The sequence below is a fragment of the Salvelinus fontinalis genome, chromosome 8 (genome assembly GCF_029448725.1).
Source record: "Salvelinus fontinalis isolate EN_2023a chromosome 8, ASM2944872v1, whole genome shotgun sequence".
Lineage (NCBI taxonomy): Eukaryota > Metazoa > Chordata > Actinopteri > Salmoniformes > Salmonidae > Salvelinus > Salvelinus fontinalis.
Genome location: NC_074672.1, coordinates 7,768,670 through 7,794,740, shown reverse-complemented (window position 1 = coordinate 7,794,740; position 26,071 = coordinate 7,768,670). Strand labels below are relative to the sequence as shown.

General features: G+C 41.6%; 2 protein-coding genes across 3 annotated transcripts in view; one reads left to right on the top strand and one right to left on the bottom strand.

Moving 5' to 3' along the window:
• Positions 1–4,319: 4,319 nt before the first annotated feature.
• LOC129860453 (RING finger protein 223-like) lies at positions 4,320–14,425 on the top strand. Its single transcript, XM_055930845.1, has 2 exons — positions 4,320–4,692; positions 12,420–14,425. Exon 2 carries the CDS (start codon positions 12,511–12,513, stop codon positions 13,231–13,233), a length of 723 nt encoding a protein of 240 aa, XP_055786820.1. The 5' UTR covers positions 4,320–4,692; positions 12,420–12,510; the 3' UTR covers positions 13,234–14,425.
• Positions 14,426–15,095: 670 nt separating this feature from the next.
• LOC129860452 (tyrosine-protein phosphatase non-receptor type 11-like) overlaps positions 15,096–26,071 on the bottom strand; it is a 67,387-nt gene continuing 56,411 nt past the window's right edge. For both annotated transcript variants that reach the window (XM_055930843.1, XM_055930844.1), the window contains one exon: positions 15,096–18,794. Coding sequence is in view for 1 of the 2 variants with exons in the window: in XM_055930844.1 (XP_055786819.1) it covers positions 18,762–18,794 (33 nt within the window). In the remaining variant the exon portion in view is untranslated. The remainder of the gene's footprint in view (positions 18,795–26,071) is intronic.

The following is a 26,071-nucleotide window of genomic DNA, read 5'->3' as shown; positions in this document are numbered from 1 at the left end:
AAAATTAAAACAAGGCAAAAGTAAACATGTCATCCACCACAAATTATGTATCGGCCCCCTTAGGCCAATCAGTGTAATTTTGTTAATGACGGATCACTATGGCAAGATGCATCATTCACCCAAGTTTTGTCCAAATTAGACCCGCGGTGTCAGATATTCCATGTGACCAATGTACTTACAGTTGATTACCTTAGCGCCCCCCTTGGGCCAATTAGTGTAATTTTGTAAATGCCGGATCGCTATGGCAAAACGCATCATTCACTCACGTTTTGTCAAAATCAGGCCACTGGTGTCTGAGATATCGCGTGGCTTGGCTAGACTCATTTCCCTGAGCATGTGTGCCAAATTTCAAACAGATCAAGTGATATAAACATATGCCTGTTATATCTCCACCGTGTGGTCGATATGAATGTTCTTGCATATGTTTAGTTTGGACAGTGTTTGCAAAATGTGTACCAAATGTTGTTACAATATGAATATCATTGACTGATTTTATATGCAGATTTATATGCATTTACAGTGGGGAGAACAAGTATTTGATACACTGCCGATTTTGCAGGTTTTCCTACTTACAAAGCATGTAGAGGTCTGTAATTTTTTATCATAGGTACACTTCAACTGTGAGAGACGGAATCTAAAACAAAAATCCAGAAAATCACATTTTGGCATCTGACAGCATTTGGGGGCGCCATTAACGTTAACACCACTTTAAAGTAGTACATTTTCTTCTTCTTCTTCTGTTGATGTTAGGCAAAAGAATTTGCTATTACTAGTGATTTAGCTCCACTTGAACTGCTGGAGACTTGAACCAAATCTTGTTTGTCATTATTTTATTATGGCCACTAGATGGCGGTGATATAGTTTAAAGCCATTTACAAACTAGGCAAACCAATTTGAAGAAGAAGACAACCAATGCTCTGATCATTGGCTGATCACTCCCAACCCATAGGGTTCCCCACCCTATTGACAACTTTAAAATAATGCCCTCAATGGCAATGTCGCTGCAAAAACGGGTTATTGCTAAGTAGCAATCTTTATACGTCTCCATGGTCCTGTTGTAGAATGGATGATAATGGGTTTTAGTTTACCACTGACGTGCAAAAATATAGGACTGTGACAAAACCATAAACATTTCCAATAATAGTTCAGTAGTATGTTTTAGATGCTATTCAACAAGGGGTAAATCCTAACTTCCCATTGACATCAATGCATGACTTAGGGGAAATGCAACTTAAGCAAGTAATTCAACTCATTTGAAAGATCATATCGAGCCAAGAAGCCAACAGATGGTCACGCTATCCTACTGCAGAACCTACCAAGCAAGATCCAGAACGTCTCAGAGTGTCTCGTTCGCTGCATCAGAGATACATACTTTCCTACTGCAGAACCTACCAAGCAAGATCCAGAACGTCTTCGGAGACTCTCATGCGTTGCGCTAGCCTTCACTGTACCAAAATCATCTGTTAGCTCCGTTCACAGGCCCAGGCATCGAGGCCACTGCGCTGATAAGCGGTTTAAAAATAAACAGCATCTTTGAATTGACATACATTGTATCCATGCTTGCCCTAGTTAGGGGCATATAGTATGATTCAAGTGTGAGGGTTTGAGTTGAGCAACTGAGTTGAGCAGTTCAGAGTTACATAATACATTGATTATCAAATCCCTCCCTTTGCAGCGCTGACTCATTTAATCACACACTGCATATGGACTGAATTATAATGACCCATGCATTTCTGGTTAAACACTAACACACTCAGAAATATTAACGACTGATTAACTAACCCTGATATGTCTTATATTTGTAGCAAGGCATATTTCCTACTTCAAATATACCTGCAAAATCACACCAATCATGAAGCACTCAACAACACCAGTGTATACCACCAAAGTTGGCTTTAAAACACATATAACACGTTACAATATAGGTTTTCAAGACACTTATGTGACTTACAATCGAAGCCCATGATGACCTTATGTTAAATGGAAACAAATCGCCTTTTCCCTATCTTGCTTGTATAAGCAAATGCCTCAACAGGCCCAGAGTAAAATGTAGATAGTTAACCTAGTATTATTTATTTCCCCTAGGGCAGCGCAGCAACCATTACTGCCCGCTCACGTGCGAGCATCAAGCTTCATCTAGCAACCAGTAGAATCAAACCGTCTTGTCATGGCCGCTGTGTGCTCCGTTGCTTCTCTTCGGGACAGTCACTCATTTTAAAGGCTGGCAACATATTTACAGGCATGCACACAAATTCCAGGTATGACGGAAGTTTATTATTTAACTAGGCAGGTCAATTAGGAACAAATTCTTATTTACAATGACGGCCTACCCCGTCGCTGGGCCAATTGTGCACCGCCCTATGGGACTCCCAATCACAGCCGGTTGTGACACAGCCTGGAATCGAACCAGGGTCTGTAGTGACACCTCTAGCACTGAGATGCAGTGCCTTAGACAGTTGTGCCACTTGGGAGCCCTTAATTATTCCTCTGTTACCCCCTCTCCCTTCCCCCTCAGGCACATGCAAGCCCCCACACCTCAGCAACCAATAAATGACTGGGGTGATATGAAACAGCAGTATTTGTATTCCAGTTACTAAATAACAGGCGGGCTACAACAGCTGTTAGCACTAGGCCAAAGTTTTGCTAATGGCCCAGACCCATGTCACCATGAACTGCCATGTGTTATTAAAACAGACACGGTTCCCTGAAGTGAGCGGATATGTGATGCACCGTTTTCAATGCCCCACCTTGTGACACAAGCACTTTTTCAGGATGGATGTCTTGATTGTAATAGCACAGGCTATTCAATGAGAATAACCTGTATAAACAGAGGTTAAATAATGAAATAAATCAGTGTTTTGCATTATGTTGTGTTGAATAGAAATGAATGGTAAATAATGAATTGTCTCATTTTGAAGTCACTTTTATTGTAAATAAGAATAGAATATGTTTCTGAACACTTCTACATTCATGTGGATGCTACCATCATTATGGGTAATCATGAATGAATCGTGAATAATGAGTAAGAAAGTTACAGAGGCACACATATAATACCACCCAAAAAATCGAACCTCCCTTGTTATTGGTAATGGTGAGAGGTTAGTATGTTTTAGGGGTAAGAACTTTGTTCCTCTGTAACTTTCTCACTCGTCATTATTCACAATTCATTCATGATATTATATTCTTATTTACAATAAAAGTGACAATGCATCATTTACCATTCATTTGTATTGGACACAACATAATCCGAAACACAACCAAAACATTCTGCAAATGCATCCAACAGGTTTGTAGTCAAAAGTTTGATGTAGTGATTGTGTGCTAGGAATATGGGACCAAATACTATAATTGAACTTGTCCAAATATTTATGACATCTTCAAATGGGGTGACTCGATACATAAAGTGCTTTCGTGTCTAAATGATAAAAATATATTCATGAAACTACCCTCAAATAAACGGTGACATTCTGTACTGTCGCCTCATATAACACATTTGATCTCGAATTCAAAATGCTGGAGTATAGAGCCAAATGAAACATTTTCATGTCACTGTCTAAATAGTGTATTATTCTGTGTTTTGTGTCACTGTTCTCAATGCGAGGTTAATAAAATAGTAGGGTGCCTAGGATTGCAACATTCCGGTAACTTTTCAAAAATGCAGCGATTTTCCAGAAATACTGGTTGGAGGGTTCTGGATTTTCTGCTTACTCCCTCCAGTTTCCAGGATTCTTCCAACTGGGATTTCTTTAAGCCTGGGATTTTTTTGGAAAGTTACCGGAATTTTGCAACCCTAAAGGGACCCAGGTAAACTTTCACGTGTAACCACAAATGAGTGTCTAAAGCAGAAGGGACTGCAATGAGCTTGTCAATGCATTGTCAGTGACAAATGCCGTCTCTAAGAGATGTGTTATGACAGTACAAACCCATTCATGTGGTCTGATGCGCTGTGAATCGTATACTATTTTATACGTGTGATCACACACAGTAGATGGGAAGGCCCTGAGAACAGTTACATAGGCTGGGTGGCAACACCCTATCTGAACACTCCCAACCTTACCTGTCATAGGGTAAGAGCAGTAACAACATTTGATTTGATTGTCTCAGTGTGTTTTTGCATGAGTGTGTTGGTGGGATATAAGAGAGACAGAAAGAGCAGGAGAGAGAAAGAGAGGAGAGAGAGAGGGGGAAGGAGATGGGGAGTAAGGAAAGGGAGTGTAAGGTAGAGAGGCAAGAATGTGTTGGAGTCTCCTTAGCCTATCCCTCTCCCCTCCCCCCCTTGTCCTACCCCTTCAGACACTCCCTCAAGGCCACCTTTATGTTCCCCTGCCTGCAGTGTCATTTGCATAGAGAGCTGAAAAGGGAGTCGGGCAGAGTAGAGCAGGTGAGAGACGACCAACGGACAGAGAGAGAAGGACCCCTGGGCAAATGCAAACACCTCATGCCACTGTGAAGGCTTTGTTAGAGCACACCTGCAGCTTGCTTGACTTTCCATTTGTTTAGCTTCCAATGACCAGGGAATACTGTAGCTGCAAAGTGATCCCAACAATTCACACCTCCTCCGTGGGACCCCCCCAGTCGTCCAACTTGGCCTGAAGATGTGTTTTTGTCTACAGAAGGAAGACTGGATCAGGAAATACCTGTAATACACTAGAAAGAGAAAGAGGGTCATCTGACAATAGTATCACTATACAGGTAAGAGGAAACTTCAGCAGGAACTTTTAAACGTTTGCTGACCTAAGCTTATATGTATAGAGTGCAAACATATGAGATTGTCCCAACGGATACAGGATAAAACACGTTGTTTTGGATGATGTTTTCACATGTGGATCAATGCACTTCATATCAGAGCAGGTTTTCTGAGGAGAACTGTATGCTGCTGCACACCTCACGTTTCCGAGGATCAAGTTACGTTTACTTTAGAATTGGAGAACAGGTAGAGCAGCAATGGAAGAGAAGGGCAGTTGAACTGTCTATGCACCAGCTGACCTCAAAATACACACAGCTGAAGAACACAAAGGCCCAGGGGTGGACAAGTCATCTGGCATTTCGAGCATTTGGTGCCAGATGGGCTGGTCCATTTTTAGCCGAAGTGGACATGTAAAAAAAAAAAATGAGCTAATTGATTATTATCTGGCTAATAATGGAGGTCTCAAGGAATAAAATGGGCTGGTGTGGGAGCCTCAAGGGAAAACAATTGGCTGTTGTGGGGGCCACAAAGGGAAAAAATGGTCTGTTGTGTTAGAAATTCCAGAGACGATTTCTGGTCCCAGTCCGCCTCTGGCCACGCTAGTCAGTTGAAAACAACAGCTGCTGCCCTAAAAAGTCAACACATAACTCTACCTGCTTTGCTTCGTAGAATCGTAGGCACTGCAGCCTACTGCACTTAGCTTAGCTTACCACTCAAAAAGGAAGACTTGGTAACACTTTAAAAAAGCTATCATGAATAAGCATTGATGAACTATTTATAAACTGTTAATAAATACGTATATAATTAATTGTAAACATTGATACACATGTATAAAGATTTATTCATGGAAGACATCAAATGTTACCAACGACTTTAAACAAGCTAAGATTCCACTCCGAGAATCTGAAAAACACAACACTTAACAACACAAAATATCTCAGCTCGGGCAGCATGAATAGATTTGGAGGCAGTCACAAAACCGGGTCACTTGGCTAAAATGTCGATAGGGTGAAAACGTGCCGCTGATAGCCAAAGCGGGCCGTATAGATAGAGACAGGGCAGGCAGGGAGGAAGGGTTGAAACTTCAGGGAGCACCAGTCTGAAAAGGCAAAACAAAGGCTCTCATTCCTCATGTTCCTGTGGTAGATAATCAGGTCCGACTTGCCTGACAAAGATTATATTAATGACTAACTGTCAGTGGTCCCACACACGAAAATGTGCCCATAAGCACTGATATGTGGTCGGTGTTGTGGTTTGTTGACTGTTAAATAAACCTGATTGTTCCAGCTAGGAGTTAGGGAGGGTAAGCTGATCTTAGATCTGTGCTTTGGGGGTAACTTCTACCTGAAGTGCAAACAGTGGATTGGGATCGTGGGAGGTTAACAGTGGTATAACAAGTTTAACAAAGGTTGGAATTAAACACATAGGCCACAGATAAGCTGCAGATATTCTCACTTGTTCTACTTAGTTGATTGTTTTACATTGTTTCCAACATCGGAGCAGTTGTATTGTAGTTTGCGTAGGAATTTAGGGGATGCATCAAGACTTCTTTTGGGGGCCTCCAATTGTTTCTGTGTCTGAAATGGTGGTGTGTGTGAGAGAGAGAGAGAGAGAGAGAGAGAGAGAGAGAGAGAGAGAGAGGGAGATACTGTAGATAGAGAGAGAGAGAGAGAGAGAGAGAGAGGGAGATACTGTAGATAGAGAGAGAGACAGGAGGCCTGGGCAGAGGCTGGCTCTGCAGGAATGCCAACAGGTAGATGGAGCAATGAGAGGACAGGAAGAACAAGCAGACACATTGTACCAGCCGGCTGGCAGAGCTGGCAGAGCTGGGCCCGGACAGAGAGGGGTAGGGCTGCTGTGTGGCGAGGAGGAACACATGCAACTCAAACCCCCCCCCCCCCAACCTCCTCAACACAGCTACTGTATCACCTGTCCTGTACCTACTAGCTACCTACCTATCCTGCATTAGAGGAACTCAGGTGTCAATCACACCCAAACCAATACCAGAAAGTTTGTCATTTGTCAGGAAGTGGCATATGTAGTTACAGTGCCTTCAGAAAGTATTCACACCCCTTGACTTTTTCCACATTTTGTGGTGTTACAGCCATGATTTAAAATGTATTATATTGAGATATTTTGTCACACACAATATCCCATGATGTCAAAGTGGAAATATGTTTTTAGAAATTTTACAAAGTAATAAAAAATGAAAAGGTGAAATGTCTTGAGTCAATACATTATTAACCCCTTTGTTATGGCAAGATGAAATAGTTGAATAGCCCTTTGAGCATGGTGAAGTTATTAATTACACTTTGGATGGTGTATCAATATACCCACAAAGATACAGGTGTCTTTCTTAACTCAGTTGCCGAAGAGGAAGGAAACTGCTCAGGGATTTCACAATGAGGCTGATGGTGACTTTAAAACATTTTAATGGCTGTGATAGGAGAAAATTTAGGATGGATCAACAACATTGTAGTTACTCCGCAATACTAACCTAATTGACAGAGTGAAAAGAAGGAAGATTGTACAGAATAAAAATATTCCAAAACATGGATCCTGTTTGCAACAAGGCACTAAAGTAATACTGTAAGAAATGTGGCAAAGTTATTCACTTTTTGTACTGAATACAATGTGTTATGTTTGGGGCAAATCCAATACAACACATTATTGAGTACCACTCTCCATATTAAAAGCATAGTGGTGGCTGCATCACGTCATGGGTACGCTTGTAATCGTTAAGGAAAGGATTGACTCAGGGTATACAATACTATACTGGATGGCTAATGGCTAATGGTTGTGGTACAATAGTGGTGGTGCTATAACACTATCTGTCTGTTGATCAGACTGATGGTTGGCTGGGTGACTTTGAGGCTCTGGCCAGAGGGAGGTCCCTGTGAAGGGTGCTCATCCTGACGTCTGCGAAAACCGGGAATAACAAAGAGCTCTGTGTCCATCCCTAGTACTGCCTGATGAGAGTCCCACATAACTGTTCCCCACTCACTAGAAAGATGATTTCAACAGCTGGGCCTCATTCAGCCGGTGCACAGCGTTTGTGAAATGCTCAGATATAGATCATATAGGTTTCCTGATCGCCCTCGTAAAAGAGGTTTCTTAACTCAAGGGTCTTTCCTGGTTAAATAAAAGGGAAATAAATGATATATTTGACGTAGAACAAAAATGCCTCTGACAGGTAGAATGACCAATTGTGTCAGTTCTATTCATAACATTTCTATCGACAACGTTTCACAACATTTCCCTGATGAACATTGCCCAGGGGATGCAAGAGGTTGCCTAATGACTTTACAGTGGGTTTAGTTGGTAGTAAGCAATAATGTGCAGTACCAGTCAAAAGTCTGGACACACCGACTCATTCAAGGGTTTTTCTTAATTTTTACTATTTTCTAAATATAGATTTTTTTTTTAATATATATTTTTGTAATGTTTAGCTCATGTAATATTAGTTAAAAGTATGCATTAAAGTGTCTGTAATAGAATACATTTATCAATGTAAATGTTTCCAAAATCTTTTCTTACAATAGATGAGTACCAAGATGGCTGCACGGTGGCTTCAATACAGCGCCTCAATATGAAAGAGCTGAAATGTGAGTGGTTCTGAACACCTCCCGAGTCCGTGTTTCAGCTACGGACTTTCTGTTGCCCTGGACACGCCCATAGCAGCCACACGCCTCTGCTGTGCTAAAGCACAGTTTGTGAGACAACATGCCAAAATAGGTTGTTCTCATGGAAACATCTCCCAAGTCCAAACGGTTTGAGCTACAGACAATGACCCCATCATGGAAAGCTTAGACACTCACGAACACGCTCGAGTTGTCCGTTTTGCTCGATGGTCACATCCACACAGGACTCATTAGAATGGAAGGGGTTTTCTCCATAGAAGATCTTAAAGAAGTATTGCATTGTGATAATTAAGGGGTTCGGCAGAAAAGCTGGCGAAAGCCTATTGTATATGTTCCAGTTCATTATTATTATGTTCCTGTTTTGGTGAAAAAAATGCTAACTCTTGTGAGAAGAAAAGGCCCAGGACTGTGCAACTTAGCAACATGGTAAAGACTCAAGTTCGATACCATGCCAATTGGCCACATGGTGGCACTATAACAAGCAGTTGAAAACGTTAACTTTGAAAGGTCAGCCGCCGCACCCGTGTGGCCTAGTGTCATGTGATTTATTCCACAGGTCCCTCTGCTCACAAGGGAAATATTTGCCTCAAGAAGCCATCATGGATTTGGTGAAAAACACGCTACACCTCTGACACCGAATGGCTGATCTTGGCGAAAACTTGATATATGGCATCTATGGACAAAGGACTGCAAACGCACTATAATCCAGACTAGTGCGTCAAACAGCTCAATATGTTATGTCAAACTGACCAATGAACATTCACGTGGGCATGGTCTGCACATAAATGCATATACATCAGTCACGGATAATCGTAATGTAACAAATCTTGGTGCATGTTCCAAACACTGTGAAGACTCAACATATGCAAGCACATAACGGGCAAATATCTTGATCTGTTTGACTCAGATTTGGCACATATGCTCAAGGATATGAGTCTAGCTAACCTGTACAATATGGTTGAGTTTGGCCACATTGTGGCACTGTTGGATAGGAAAAAACATTCATGCAAGCTCATTGGCTCATATTGTTTCAGCTGGAGTTTTGGAGAATTTTGTCCCGATCGGTCCAGTGGTTCTGGAAAAGAAGACGTTTAAAGTAGTCAACATTATTGAAAATGGTCCAAAATGCATCAAAAGCAAATAATATTGCATGATCAGTTTGAATTTGAGTTCTGATATTTGGCAAGCATGGTAAATAGTACAGAAGTAACTCGTCCAAGGGCAATGTGTCCAATTTGTCCTGATGGTGGCACAGCGGGCACACAGCGTAACCCCGGCAATGCTGCTTGAGGCTTTAATTCCTGATGTTTTCCTGAGCTTTTTATAGCTACTAAACAGACTTAAAACATTTACAGACAGATTACAGATGTCACGCCCTGGCCTTAGTTATCTTTGTTTTCTTTATTATTTTAGTTAGGTCAGGGTGTGACATTGGAAATGTATGTGTTTTTGGATTGTCTAGGGGTTTTGTACGTTTAATGGGTCAGTGTCTTGTCTAGGTGTTTGTATGTCTAATGCTGCCTAGATTGGTTCTCAATTAGAGGCAGCTGTGGTTCATTGTCTCTGATTGAGAGCCATATTTAAGGCAGCCATAGGCATTTGGGTTTTGTGGGTAATTGTCTATGTAGAACGTTTGTAGCGTGTGTATTGCACTTACGTTTGTAGCTTTACGGTTGTTTTGTTTATTTTTGTTAATAGTGTTCGTTTCGTGTTTCTCTCATCTCTAATAAAAGAGAATGTATTTTTCACACGCTGCGCCTTGGTCCTCTCTCTCACCGCAAGACGATCGTGACAACAGACATGGGTATAAGACAATGGGTGAGGTTTTGTGGATACAACAATCAATTTCATACATTTCTGCCCAGGAAATAGTGTCTATTATACCGTAATAGACTCATATAGTTGCTGTCCCAAACTCCAAATTGAACACAGTTGTCACATACTATTTGAATATTCACATCCCACAGAGCAAACATTTTCTGTATTTACATAATTCTTATAAATGCTGTTTTTAGATCAGGTTTTTGTTTGGTTGACCTAATTTTTGTTGTCACAGTATTGAATTAAACTCATGAATGTACATTTTGATGTCAGAATGTTTTTGATAGGATGATTTAGCTTGGGACCGATATACAGTTGAAGTCGGAAGTTCACATACACTTAGGTTGGAGTCATTAAAACTCGTTTTTCAACCACTCCACAAATTTCTTGTTAACAAACTATAGTTTTGGCAAATTGGTAAGGACATCTACTTTGTGCATGACACAAGTAATTTTTCCAACAATTGTTTACAGACAGATTATTTCACTTACAATTCACTGTATCACAATTCCAGTGGGTCAGAAGTTTACATACACTAAGTTGACTGTGCATTTAAACAGCTTGGAAAATTCCAGAAAATGATGTCATGGCTTTAGAAGCTTCTGATAGGCTAATTGACATCATTTGAGTCAATTGGAGGTGTACCTGTGGATGTTTTTCAAGGCCTACCTTCAAACTCAGTGCCTCTTTGCTTGACATCATGGGAAAATCAAAAGAAATCAGCCATGACCCCTGAAAAAAAAAAATGTAGACCTCCACAAGTCTGTTTCATCCTTGGGAGCAATTTCCAAACTCCTCAAGATACCACATTCATCTGTACAAACAATAGTACGTAAGTATAAACACCATGGGACCACGCAGCCGTCATTCCGCTCAGGAAGGAGACACGTTCTGTCTCCTGGAGATGAATGTACTTTGGTGCAAAAAGTGCAAATCAATCCCAGAACAACAGCAAAGGACCTTGTGAAGATGCTGGAGGAAACAGGTACAAAAGTATCTATATCCATAGTAAAACGAATCCTATATTGACATAACCTGAAAGGCCGCTCAGCAAGGAAGAAGCCACTGCTCCAAAACCGCCATACAAAAAGCCAGACTATGGTTTGCAACTGCACATGGGGACAAAGATCGTACTTTTTGGAGAAATGTCCTCTGGTCTGATGAAACAAAAATAGAACTGTTTGGCCATTTTGACCATTGATATGTTTGGAGGAAAAAGGGTGAGGCTTGCAAACCAAAGAACACCATCCCAACTGTGAAGCACGGGGGTGGCAGCATCATGTTGTGGGGGTGCTTTGCTGCAGGAGGGACTGGTGCACTTCACAAAATAGATGGCATCATGAGGATGGACAATTATGTGGATATATAAGTCAAGACATAAGTCAAGAAGTTAAAGCTTGGTCGCAAATGGATCTTCCAAATGGACAATGACCCCAAGCATACTTCCAAAGTTGTGGCAAAATGGCTTAAGGACAACAAAGTCAAGGTATTGGAGTGGTCATCACAAAGACCTGATCTCAATCCCATAGAAAATTTGAGGGCAGAACTGAAAAAGCGTGTGCGAGCAAGGAGGCCTACAAACCTGACCCAGTTACACCAGCTCTGTCAGGAGGAATGGGACAAAATTCACCAAACTTATTGTGGAAAGCTACCCGAAACGTTTGACCCAAGTTAAACAATTTAAAGGCAATGCTACCAAATACCAATTGAGTGTATGTAAACTGTGATGAAATAAATAAAAGCTGAAATAAATCATTCTCTCTACTATTATTCTGACACTTCACATTCTTAAAATAAAGTGGTGATCCTAACTGACCTAAGACAGTGAATCTTTACTAGGATTAAATGTCAGGAATTGTGAACCTGAGTTTAAATGTATTTGGCTAAGGTGTATGTAAACTTCCGACTTCAACTGTATGTAAATATGTAAAAATACATTACATTTATTTACTTTATGATTCAATTCCACCAACTGCTGAATTATTTGTGACTACTGTGAGTGTAATCACCTTAAATTAGGTCAGAATGTAATCGTATTCTGAAGGGAATAACATAATGGTATTGCAACTCCGCCTGCGTGAGGACGTAAACTTTTATGACCTACTTTATAATATTCTCTTGAATGAAATCCTGTGAACCATTTGGGATTATGTACACACTGCTTGATGCTAAAAATAGATGGTACATGGTGTCAAGCTCCGCTATTTTACTAGAAACTATCTGAACATGTCATTAAAATAGAAATAATCTGGATTTTCATTCATTCTCAGATAATCCACACCAAAAACAAAGAAGAGAAAAAGAGGGTGTGCCAATCAAGACCAAAGAAAGGGAGCAAAGGATACAGAACACCCCTTCAAGATGGCGCAGATCCTTCAGGTGTGGCACACCAAGGTGAGGCCCCTGGAAGAGAATGTGGACCTTGAAAAAATGGTTGCTTTTGGTAGCCAACCCGAGTGCTCTATCTGCTACAACACCTACGACAATGTCTTCAAGACGCCCAAGCTGCTGGAGTGCACCCACACCTTCTGCCTGGAGTGCCTGTCGCGCCTCATGGCCATTTCGCTAGGAGAGCAGGAAGGAGGAGGCAGCAGCAAGATCCCTTGTCCATTCTGCCGCCACCCTACCCTCCTAACCAAGGAGGGTCCGCCTGCCCTGGCCACCAGCCAAGAGGTACTGTGTAAACTGCCCAGCCACCAGCAGCACGAGGAACCTGTGTGGCTTGATGGGGAGAAGCTGTGCTACAAGCGGCCACTGGAGGCCAACCCCGGATCATCCAGCTCCACCTCGGCCTTCTGCATCTCCATCGACATCGGGGCCAGCAAGGCAGGCGAGGTCCTTGCTCAGACATGGCCCCAGCACATAGGCTTCCTGGAGCATCTGAACAACTGGAAGCGGCTGCTGCTCTTCATCATGTTGATGGTGCTGCTGGTGGTCATCGTGCTGTGGCCCCTGCAGTGCATTGTCACCACGGGCAATATGCGCTGCATGCCGCGTTCCGTGGGCTCAGTACACGGCGTCACCACCACCACCGCTACCCCAGTCACCAGGATACACGGTCTCACAAAGGGAGCCTTTAATTAAAATACATGTATGTAGTAGGCCAGATACCTGGTTCACAAGTCCACAGATCCCCAGAGTGCTTATTGAAAGGCACGAGGCCATGTGGTTAAGGCCCACGACTGTCAGTTAGGGGCTCGTAAGGAAGCATTTCACTGTAACGTCTACACCTGTGACTAATACAATTTGATTTGAATCGAAGAAGACTGAATGTAGAACTAAACGGTGAGAGACTGCACACTCCATCCAATTGCTATAACAATTGATAACGGTGCGCTCAGCGTCATTATTCTGACAAGAAAGTTACAAATAACAATCATAATGAAATTCATACATGAATTCCAATCCTTGCACGTTGATTTAACTGATATTGTTTGAGATTTTCCTTTATAAAATTGTTATTTTGTATTAAAAATATAATATGTGGATTAAATATGTTGTAATATTCAGACAATCTGGGTGAAATCTATTCATATCTACAGTATCAGATTTGTGGGCCACAGTACAACAGTATAGTTTGACAGCTAAGTCATTTTTTTCAAACCAAATCCGTCCGACATTACTTTCACAACACACTGAAAGCATTATTGACGTGTATCCAAGTCAGAGCAGACATTGAAACTCAACGCCTTAGAAACGTCCACTCAAAATGTTCATTTAAAGAACAATGTTAAAGTTCAGCTGTCTTATCTGATTTGAAAATAATTGTATGCCAAAACACAATGCTGAAATTGTAAGTGTGTATACATGTACTATTGTTCATTGTACTATTTTGATATATATTTAGTTTACCATACTACAATAAATGAAAAACAACACAGGCATGGTCTAGGTTTAGGAAAATATTGCATAGCTTTGTTCATGAACAGCTTTGTACAGCACTTTAATCAGGATTGACCAAAATTACATAGACATGAATGGGTGGCCTTGGTAGGAACTAATGATTCATGGACTGCTGTTTCCCACTTCCTGTTAGAATCTTTTTATTTTATTTGTATTATATATATTTTCTCTTATTTTCTTACATTCCAAAAACAAACATATACATACTAACAACTTACAGACACACAAACAATGACTACATCTCCCCTGCCCAGACCTGCAAGCTCACTCCCCCATCCCTGCATTATTGTTTGCCACTTAGCCTTAAATTGTACCAATTTGTTTTTCCTCGGTCGCCCATGCCATTTCAACATTTCAAAAATAAATTATTTGATTTTCCCCATTGTGTCAATGATGGCGGATTGTTTGACTTCCAAGTTTCTTTGTAGGTTTTTTTTCAAGAAGAGTGATTCCTGTAAGTATCTTATCTGGGCACACACCAGGGGGTTAGGGGGTTCTCTTTTTACAGTAGTGAGTGGTCTTTACAGTAGTGAGTGGTCTTTACAGTAGTGAGTGGTCTTTACAGTAGTGAGTGTTGATATGAGGCTGATAAACAGGTACTTTAGAATGCAATAAAAAGCTATAGAAAGACGTGTATTACCGTGTGTTAGACAGATATGCTAAGTTATAAGATATAAGTGCTTTAGTTGATTTCCTCCTAAAATAATGCATTTCTTCCCCCTGAAAGGAAAATATATGGTTTTATGAAAGGCATGGACATTGATTGTCAAGTCACAATACAGCGCACAAGAGCATAACAACAAAAGAGGAGTATAACTAAGTATAGCTAACTAAATATGACATAAGAAAATAGTTGCATTATTTGGTCTTTAGCTTTTGCCTAAGAAATAACACAATTCCTGCAGAAGAAAATCCCTTCACATTTCCCTGCTTATAAAGTAAATGTTGTGCCAACTGTCCACGGACATCAGCAAAATCACAATTTCTACAGCATTCAAGAAGGCACTCAACTATCATTACATAGAGACAGGAATGAGCAGAGATCATATTTCCTTCATACATTTTTTTATTAAACTATTAAATATTTAATGATTTTGTTATTTCTGACCACCTCATTGCATCAGCGCTATATGCCTGGACAGAAGGCGTTTGAGTCAGTGCAAGAGGGGGGGGGGAACCATCTTCATCCAAACACAGGAACAGTCAGTATACCACTACTCAAATCAGGCATATTGCAACCAGCAAAGGAACAAGTATTTCTTTTTTTACTATGTCGACATCATATTCAAGTAAATTTAAAGAGCAGATATAAAATAACTGATATAATTACTGTATACCTCCAAGAACACCTGTTTAGCTTATAATTCATAATTATGATGTTATTATCAATGGTGTAATAACACCAAATAGACACACAAATAATAATCGTATAGAAAACAGAATGCTTCAAAAGAAAATAGGAAATGAAAAGAAACCGTACAACACCGATGGCGTATAAGTGTAGCAGACTATCATCATACTGTACTCTTTAAACAGCCAGTGGTCATCCTGACAGTCACAGATCACAAGCCTTCAGCTAAAGGACTCAGAAGCTTCAAGCAGAATTTCAAGTATTGTGTTGTGTTCGGGGCTAATTTCCACCTAAGTCAAGTTTTCACTCAGTGTCCCACTTACATCAATAAGTGAACATTTCTCATAAGTAGAAGTTAGGATTCGCCTCTCAATTTTTCACCACATTACAAAAAGTTGACCCGTAGAGGCAAAGTGAAATACAATACAAAATCATCAACATCATGATCATCAGTGCAACATAATTAAGAGAACGGAAAACAAAAAATGCACTTTTCATTCATTGGGCAAGATTAGGAGTTGGGCAGGCAGTTGAACGATGGAGAGAGATAATTGCACAAAATGTTCAGTGATCACTTGAGAATAGCATACCACTTCATTTCAAAATACATACAGCTACCAGTGATTTCAGAATATACAGCGAGCTACAAAAGTATCGGGACAGTGACACATTTTTTCTTGTTTTGGCTCTGTACTTCAGCACTTCACCTTTGAAATGATATATGAGGTTAAAGTGCTGACTTCATCCATACCAGGTGAACCATTTAGAAATTACAGCACTTTTTGTACATAGTCCTCCCCATTTTAGGGGACCAAAAGTATTGGGCCAAATTCACTTTTATGTGAATTAAAATTGTCAAAAGTTGACTATTTCGTCCCATATTCCTAGCATGCAATGATTACATCAAGCTGGTGACTCTACAAACTTGTTAGATGCATTTGCTGTTTGTTTTGGCTGTTTCAGATCATTTTATGCCCAATAGAAATGAATGGTAAATAATGTATTGTTTCATTTTGGAGTCACTTTTATTGAAAATAAGAATAGAATGTTTCTCAACACTTCTACATTAATGTGGATGCTACCATGATTACGGATAATCCTGAATGAATCGTGAATAATGACGAGTCATTAAGTTACAGACGCACAAACATGCTAACCTCTCACCATGACAATAACAGGGGAGGTTAGCATTCTGGGGGGGGATAATGATATTTGTGTGTCTAACTTCCTCACTCATCATTATTCACGATTCATTCAGGACTATCCGTAATCATGGTAAAAAGTGCTGGTGTACAGAGCCAAAACCAAAAATAATGTGTCACTGTCCCAATACTTTTGGAGTTCAGTGTAGCATGAATACAATATCGAGAATGACGTATCCTATTAGGACTGATTTAGCTGTGCTTTCTGAAATACAGACATTTCGGCTAAAAGGGAAATACTGAAAATTCATACTTTCAGTATTACTGAAAGTTACTGCATTGGTGTTAGGACGAGCAAGGGACCATGTAGCAAGTGCAGCCCTCAGATGTGCTGCCAAGCCTTAGTTAAAAAGGCCCGAACCATGTACAAGTACAGCCCGACTCACACAGCAGGTAACACAACCTCTATGTAGCCAAACAACTGGCTTGTTCAAAAGGATGACATCATTGTGCCGCTGGCTAAATCCAGTGCGAACATTTTCAACATTATATTTTTATGCAAAATGCTAAGAATAGTTAGCATGACGTCTGTCAGAAAGAAGCCACTGCCCACTATGTACATGTATATGTCAAAATATATTACAGAAGGCTCTTTGCTGTGTGGTGCCTCCCTCCTTATGACATCATCACTGACGTAGGTTTTTACTCCCACCATCGTCAAGCCTGGATTATAGCCATCTTGTAGATTGCTTTTTGGAGATAAATCTATGATTTAATCTTGGGCTGTAGGCCATCTGGCCCAGTAATGTTTGGCTAAAGACTTCAGCGATGGCAGCCCATGTCAGTGAGCCAGGCTAGAATCTGGACTTCTCTCCTATCCTCTCCCATCTTCTCCCATCTCTCGCTTGGCAGATGTTTAACCCTGTTTGTTATGCCATTTGATTAGGATGAAAACCTTTGCAGACTTTCTCTGAGGCCAACGTTGACCTCAAACTATGTTAATTTCCCGCATATCAACCAGGATCTGCAGAGCAAGTGCGGGGCAGAAAATTGTGCTTTTTTGTCAATTCATAACAATGGAATTGGATCTTTCTTCCTTTGGAGGCAATATTACACCGCTTTTTCATTTTCCCCAATAAACAAAAACATAAACATATCCTGTGCATTACAAAATCACACCAATAATAACAATAAAATAAACAATCAATTGAAAGGACACCGATTCAAACTAAATAAATAGAAACATTTCATGAGTAAGTCTGGAGAGGAGCTTGTTATTATTGACTGAATAGGCGCTCAGCAACTGTAATGGTGGAATCACTAAAGTAGATGAGCATGCACGTCTTCTATTGGCACAAGAGACCATCGGCGGGACAGGTGGGATAAACAAGTACATCTCAAACTATATTGAAGAAATACTTCCCTGTATAGAAAGGGAAAATATCCACTTTTTTTTTTATAACCCAAACTCACTGACAAACGGCCATTGTGAATACCCTGACTTTCCTCAACTTTCAAAATGAAGGTATGGGAGAGGGTTGAGTAAGGAGTAAGCTTGTCTGCGCCAGTGCCTCACGTGGTAAAATCGCTCAACAGTGCAGTAATGACTGCTGCTAGCAAGAATAGAACATTGCTAAAGTCTTTGATTCAAGTAGATGAGAGCCAGCAGAGAGAGGAGCGAATTCTGAGAGTGAGAAGAGAAATGGCTTAGCTTCATCCTTTCTTGTCCCATCCACCTCGCGATGGAACACGACAGAGCAAAGCATCACTTAAACATTGATATCACACAAGAGTACACAATGGTTTGTTTCTTTTGTCGATTTAGTTTGAGTCAACAGAAATAAGCAAAGGACATTTGTTGGGCTGGTGGGATGGTTGATGGATAGGGGGTTTGGGTGGTGAGATGGAACAACTGTGGGAGGAGGAAGGGGGGTTACAGACACGTCTGTAGACAAGGCACTGTCAGTAAACGGTAGAGCCTGTAGAAGAGACATGAAGTCATGTGGAGGTCATAGAGAGAGAGAGGGGTGGGGGTTGAAGATAGAAGGACAAGAACCCTGCGCTACACCCCTCTCTCCGTGGAGGGGGAATGCTCCAGACAGCCAGCAGGGCAGCAGAAGGGGAGAGACTAGGAGGGGTCAGGACCTCCACCTTCACCCCAGGTAGGGTCCACCGCCAGGGGGTCCGGGGCCAGAGCTCCACAGGCCTCCCATGGATCAGGCGCTGGCGAAGCGGCACCTCTGCTGAAACTGAAGCACACACAATGGCACACCGTGTTACACAGAACCACTTCTAATAGAATGCACACCGTGTTACACAGAACCACTTCTAATAGAATGCACACCGTGTTACACAGAACCACTTCTAATAGAAATGCACACAATAAAAACACAGTAGTGAGCACGACAACTAAATTAATCCTATAATCACTACTTCTTCAGAGTAATGGTGTCGGAGGGGACGGCTTTCGTTTTACGGGCTCCTAACCAAATTGTGCTTTTGTGTGTTTATTCGCATTGTTTGTAACTTATTTTGAACATAATGTTGCTGCTACCGTCTCTTAAGACCAAAAAGAGCTTCAAGATATCAGAACAGCGACTACTCACCTCGACCTGGAAAAAGATTTTTGAGTCTGACGCGAAGGATACAATGTTGCTCTTGGACCAGGCCCAAACTCCCTTCATTCGCATTAAGAAAAGACAGAGATACAAGGGGAAAGATCCGGGTGCCTTGTGAGAATTCGTCAGCAAGTGGGTAACTCGCCTCTACCATCCGTTCGATTGGCCAACGTGCAATTACTAGAGAATAAACTGGATGAGCTCCGTTCGAGAATATCCTACCATTGGGATATTAAAAACTGTAATATCTTATGTTTCACGGAGTCGTGGCTAAACGACGACATAGATAATATACAGTTGGCTGGGTTTTCAGCGCATTGGCAGGACAGAACAGCAGTGTTTGGTCAGACGAGGGGTGGTAGTGTGTGTCTATTTGTCAATAACAGCTGGTGTGCGATGTCTAATATTAAGGAAGTCTCGAAGTATTGCTCGCCTGAGGTAGAGTACCTCATGATAAGTTGAACACCACACTATCTATATATTTTCCGTAGCCGTCTATTTACCACCACAAACCAATTATGGCACTAAAACCGCACTCAGCGAGCTGTATAAGGCCATAAGTAAACAAGAAAATGCTCATCCAGAAGCGGCGCTCCTAGTGGCCGGGAACTTTAATGCAGACAAACATAAATCCGTTTTCACCTTATTTCTACTGTCATGTGCAACCAGAGGAAAAAAAACAACAACTCTAGACCACTTTTACTCCACACACAGAGACATGTACAAAGCTTTCCCCCGCCCTCCATTTGGCTAAAATGAACCATAATTATATCCTCCTGATTCCTGCATACAAGCAAAAACTAAAGCAGGAAGTACCAGTACTCAATACGAAAGTGGACAGATGATGCGGATGCTAAGCTACAAGGCTGTTTTGCTAGCACAGACTCGAATATGTTCCGCGACTCATCCAATGGCATTGAGGAGTATACCACCTTAGTCACTGGCTTCATAAATAAGTGCATCGATGACATTGTCCCCACAGTGACCGTACGTACATATCCCAACCAGAAGCCATGGATTACAGGCAACATCCGCACCAAGCTAAAAGAAAAGGAAAGGGGAATGCATTCAACTGAAATGTGCCTTCCACATTTAACCCCCTTCTGAATCAGAGAGGTGTGGAGGGCTGCCTTAAATCGACATCCACGTCTTCGGCGCCCGGGGAACAGTGGGTTAACTGCCTAGCTCAGGGGCAGAACGACAGATTTTTACCTTGTCAGCTCGGGCTAAAGGCTAGAGCAGCCGCTTTCAAGGAGTGGGACACTAATCCGGACACTCATAAGAAATCCCGCTATGCCTTCAGACAAACCATCAAACAGGCAAAGTGTCAATACAGAACTAAGATTGAATCCTACTACACCAGCTCTGACGCTTGTCGGATGTGGCAGGGCTTGCAAACTATTACGGACTTCAAAGGGAAACCCAGACGCAAGCTGCCCAGCCTACCATGACGAGCTAAATGCCTTTTATGCTCACTTCGAAGCAAGCAACACTGAACCATGCATGACAGGACCAGCTGTTCTGGACGACTGTGTGATCACGCTCTCCGTAGTCGATGTGAGCAAGACTTTTAAATAGGTCAACATTCACAAGGCCGCGGGCCAGACGGATTACCAGGACGTGTACCAGGACGTGTACATGCGCAGATCAACTGGCAAGTGTTTTCACTGACATTTTCAATCTCTCCCTGACCAAGTCTGTCATACCTACATGTTTCAAGCAGACCACCATAGTCTCTGTGCCCAAGGAAGCAAAGGTAACCTGCCTAAATGACTACCGCCCTGCACACGTTTGTAGCCATGAAGTGCTTTGAAAGGCTTGTCATGGCTCACATCAACAGCATCCTACCAGAAACCCTAGACCCACTCCAATTCACATTCCACCTCAACAGATCCACAGATGATGCAATCTCAATTGCACTCCACACTGCCCTTTCACACCTGGACAAAAGGAACACCTATGTGAGAATGCTGTCCATTGACTACAGCTCATCGTTCAACACCATAATGCCCACAAAGCTCATCACTAAGCTTAGGACCCTGGGACTAAACACTCCGTCTGCAATTTGATCCTGGACTTCCTGACGGGCCGCCCCCAGGTTGTAAGGGTAGGCAACAACACATCTGCCACACAGCTACTCAACACGGGGCCCCTCAGGGGTGCGTGCTTAGACCCTCCTGTACTCCCTGTTCACCCACAACTGTGTGGCCAAGCACGACCTGATCACCGACAACAATAAGACAGCCTATAGGGAGGAGGAGGAGGTCAGAGACCTGGCAGTGTGATGCCAGGACAACAACCTCTCCCTCAATGTCAGCAAGACAAAGGAGGTGATCGTGGACTACAGGAAAAGAAGGGCCAAACATGCCCCCAATCACAACGGGGCTCTAGTGGAGCAGGTTGAGAGCTTCAAGTTCCTTGATGTCCAAACACACCAAGACAGTTGTGAAGAGGGCACAACAAAATCTTTTCCCCCTCAGGAGACTGAAAAGATTTGGCATGGGTCCCCAGATCCTCAAAAAGTTCTACAGCTGCACCATTGAAAGCATCCTGACCGGTTGCATCACCGCCTGGTATGGCAACAGCTCGGCATCACGACCGTAAGGCGCTACAGAGGGTAGTGCGTTCGGCCCAGTACATCACTGGGCCAAGCTTCCTGCCATCCAGGACCTATATACTAGACGGTGTCGAGGAAAGCCCCAAAAATTGTCAAAGACTCCAGTCACCCAAGTCATAGACTCTTCTCTCTGCTACCGCACTGCAAGCAGTACCGGAACGCCAAGTCTAGGTCCAAAAGGCTCCTTAACAGCCACCCGTACTATTTGCATTGACCCCACCCCCCTTTGTTTTTACACTGCTGCTACTATGCTTAGTCACTTTACCCCTACCTACATGTACAAATTACCTGGACTAACCTTACCCTCGCACATTGACTCGGTACTGGTATCCCCTATATATAGCCTCGTTATTGCTATTTAATTTTGTACTTCCATTTATTTAGTAAAAATGTTCTCAAATCTATATTCTAAAAACTGCATTGTTGGTTAAGGGCTTGTAAATAAGCATTTCAATCAAGTTGTAGTGACATCTCAAGGATGATCAAAGGAAATTGGATGCACCTGAGCTCAATTTGGAGCATCATAGAAAAGGTGTGTGAATACTTATGTAAAATGAGATGTCTGTATTTCATTTTCAATAAATTTGCTAACGTTTCACAAAACATGTTTTAATTTTGTCATTATGGGATAGTGTGTGTAGGAAAAAATACATTGAATCCATTTTGAATTCAGGCTGTAACACAACAAAATGTAGAATAAGTCAAGGTGTGATTTTCTGAAAGCACTGTATACGTCGTGAACCAACATGGAAATAGCATGTTCTATTTCTACGCATTAAGTTACGCAAAGTGGATTATTTAATTCAAATATATGAAGTCATATGAATAACTATTGGCTAGATAAATGAAGTTAAAACGTTATTAAAATTTGAGCATGTTTGTATGCTAGCTAGCTATCAAGCTAACTTAGCTAGCAAAACAGAAAAAGTTAGGTTACTTTAATTTGCCACTTTACAAGCTAGCCAGTTAACTCTCCCAAATAAATGTACTTTTTTATTATGAGATATGTCAAATAAAGCTACAGACCCAGCCTGACATTGGCAATTAGCTAATTGGTTCTTATAATTTAGTATTTCAGTGTGGAGTCAATTGAGGGGACTAGCCTATGTCTCATGAAGCCATGAGAAGACTGTTGCTGACAGAGGAGGATTGTATAAATAATTTATAATAAATTGTGTGTAATAAGTCTTGGTGATTCAATAGCCTAGTTAATAATTACATGACATTTAACACTCTATTTATGTTTTGCTCAGTCTGACAGTAACCCAGAACTATCAGAGGATCTCTCTTTCGGCTGCTGCTGACAACTGCATGTAAATCATAATAAATATATCTGTTCAGAATTTTGTCGTCATTTTGTCAGATTAACTCTTGCTTATTTCTAAATATTAACTCGTGTTTTTTAGCATTGTTTCTTCTTCTCTGGAACCAGTCAAGCAGGTAGCCCAGTGGGAGTTGGACCTGTGGTCAAAAGGTGGCCGGTTAGAATCAAGGGCCTGGTGCCAGGGAAAACAATTGTTCTGACAACTGTAGGGGTGCTGGGTTCACATTCTTAAAAACACTCCCCTACCGTTGGGCCCTCTCCATACAGGGGCACTGTATGTAGCTTGGACCTCTGCTCGTCTCAACTGTATGTGTGAGGTCTGCTGTTTGGGGGGTGGTGGGGTTTGAGAACAGAGCAGAAGACACATTTTTGTTGTTCACTGTAACTAATGGACAAAGTATTGTGTTGTAAAGAAGTCAGCCAGTGTTGACGTGGGCCGTCATTCAAATAAAGAGATGGCTCTCTTGCCACCATTGCATATTTCCAAACTATGTTTGCATATGATGGGTTCTGACTCCTAAACTTGAAATATGGTTTATTATCAGGTATCTATCCTATTGAAATATTCTAGGGTCTACACCAGAAGTGAATGGTTATCTGTAGGAGGAAGGTATATGGTGGAGGCAATTAAGCTTGGAATGTACTGAGTGCAGGGAAGACGATCACATGTTGTCAGGCACTGATAAGGGTGGAGAGATGTGGTTTAGTGAGGAAGGGGGCCGAGGTCAGCTCAGATTAAGCGAGAAGGAACAGTTTATTGCCCGCATCACTTAATTTCCTGCCTAGCAATAAAAATGTAATGTTTAGAGAGAAGGAGGAAGTCACCCAAATTGGGGTATATACACACACTACCACTGATGGAACCATGTCTTGTCTTATGCAGCTGTATGACCCAATGGGTGAATAAACTTGGTTTTACTCGGTTCATTTAGAAACTAACACACAAATGACAATAAATGAAAAACATTATGTTGGTATTCTTTTGTCCATTATTTAGTTGTTTATTAAATTATATTCTTAGCTCAAAATATCACTATTTAATAGTAGTAGCCATAATTAATTAATGGCACCATACAGGGTTCTATATGGAACCATTTTGGTTAATTTATTTTACTAGGCAAGTCAGTTAAGAACAAATTATTTATTTAACGAGGCAAGTCAGTTATGAACACATTCTTATTTACAATGACGGCCTACTGGGGAACAGTGGGTTAACTGCCTTGTTCAGAAGCAGAATGACAGACTTTTAACTTGTCAGCTCGGGGATTCATTCCAGCAACCTTTCGGTTACTGGCCCAACGCTCTTAACCTGCCGTCCCAAAATGTATTAAATAGATTTTTTTCTCATCCATCTACACACAATACCCCATAATGACAACAGGGAAGCATGTTTTTAGAAATGTGTGCAAAAGTATTGAAAATGAAAAACATATCTAATTCACATGTATTCACACCCCTGAGTGTAGAAGCACCTTTGGCAGAAATTACAGCTGTGAGTCTTGAAGAGCTTTCCACACCTGGATTGTACAACAATTGCCCATTACTCTTTTAAAAATTCTTCAAGCTCTGTCAAATTGGTTGTTGATCATTGCTTGACAACCATTTTCAGATTTAAGTCAAAACTGTAACTTGGCCACTCAGGAACACTAGGCTACCTGCATGTCCCCAGTCCACCTGGCCGTGATGCTGCTCCAGTTTCAACTGTTTGCCTGCGGCTATGGAACCCTGACCTGTTCACCGGACGTGCTACCTGTCCCAGACCTGCTGTTTTCAACTCTCTAGAGACAGCAGGAGCGGTAGAGATACTCTGAATGATCGGCTATGAAAAGCCAACTGACATTTACTCCTGAAGTGCTGACCTGTTGCACCCTCGACAATCACTGTGATTGTTATTATTTGACCCTGCTGGTCATCTATGAACATCTTGGCCATGTTCTGTTATAATCTCCACCCGGCACAGCCAGAAGAGGACTGGCCACCCCTCATAGCCTGGTTCCTCTCTAGGTTTCTTCCTAGGTTCTGGCCTTTCTAGAGAGTTTTTCCTAGCCACCGTGCTTCTACACCTGCATTGCTTGCTGTTTGGGGTTTTAGGCTGGGTTTCTGTACAGCACTTTGTGACATCTGCTGATGTAAGAAGGGCTTTATAAATACATTTGATTGATTGGTGACGGCCTAACCCAGCCAAACACTAACCTGTACGACGCTGGGCCAATTGTGTGCCGCCATACGGGACTCCCAGTCACAGCCGGTTGTGATACAGCCTGGAATCGAACCAGGGTCTGTAGTGATGCCTCTAACACTGAGATGCAGTGCCTTAGACCGCTGCGCCACTCAGGCTCTTCGTTGAAGAAGAGCTTCTAAGGTTCTGATCAAAGAACCCTATAGAAGGGTTATGCAGTATATACAACTTTTAGGGGTTCCATTATTGAAGCAAGTAATAGAACTCTTTTTTGGTTCTTTAATCCCCCAAAAATTCTAAGAGTGTACCTTAACAATTTTTTTCAGTTGTAGAGGGGTAAATCTGATTCAAATGTTGAGGTTAACTATTCTGTTTAACTTCTATAACCCCCTGACCGCCACATCTTCTGTATGTTGTATTTTATGTTATGTAAGCCGTTTTTATGACGCAAAGGACATTTATGTCAAAACAGACAATAAAATGCTTTCTTATCCATCTTATCGTAAAGTCTTCTTCACCCATAATGATTATTCACCGGGGAGGCAGGTGCCATACATGTACAACAAACAGGTAGCCTAGTGATTAGAACGTTGGGGCAGTAACTGAAAGGTTGCTAGATCGAATCCCCGAGATGACAAGGTAAAAATCTGTCATTCTGCCCCTGAACAAGGCAGTTAACCCACTGTTCCTAGGCCGTCATTGTAAATAATAATTTGTTCTTATTTAAAAATATATATATATATTTCTATTACTAATTAATCTGTTTATTTTGGTGCCTGTCGGCTGGT

What these genes read in the sequence shown, in the direction of transcription:
- LOC129860453 (XM_055930845.1), top strand. Translation starts at nt 12,511, where the DNA reads ATGGCGCAGATCCTTCAGGTGTGGCACACCAAGGTGAGGCCCCTGGAA.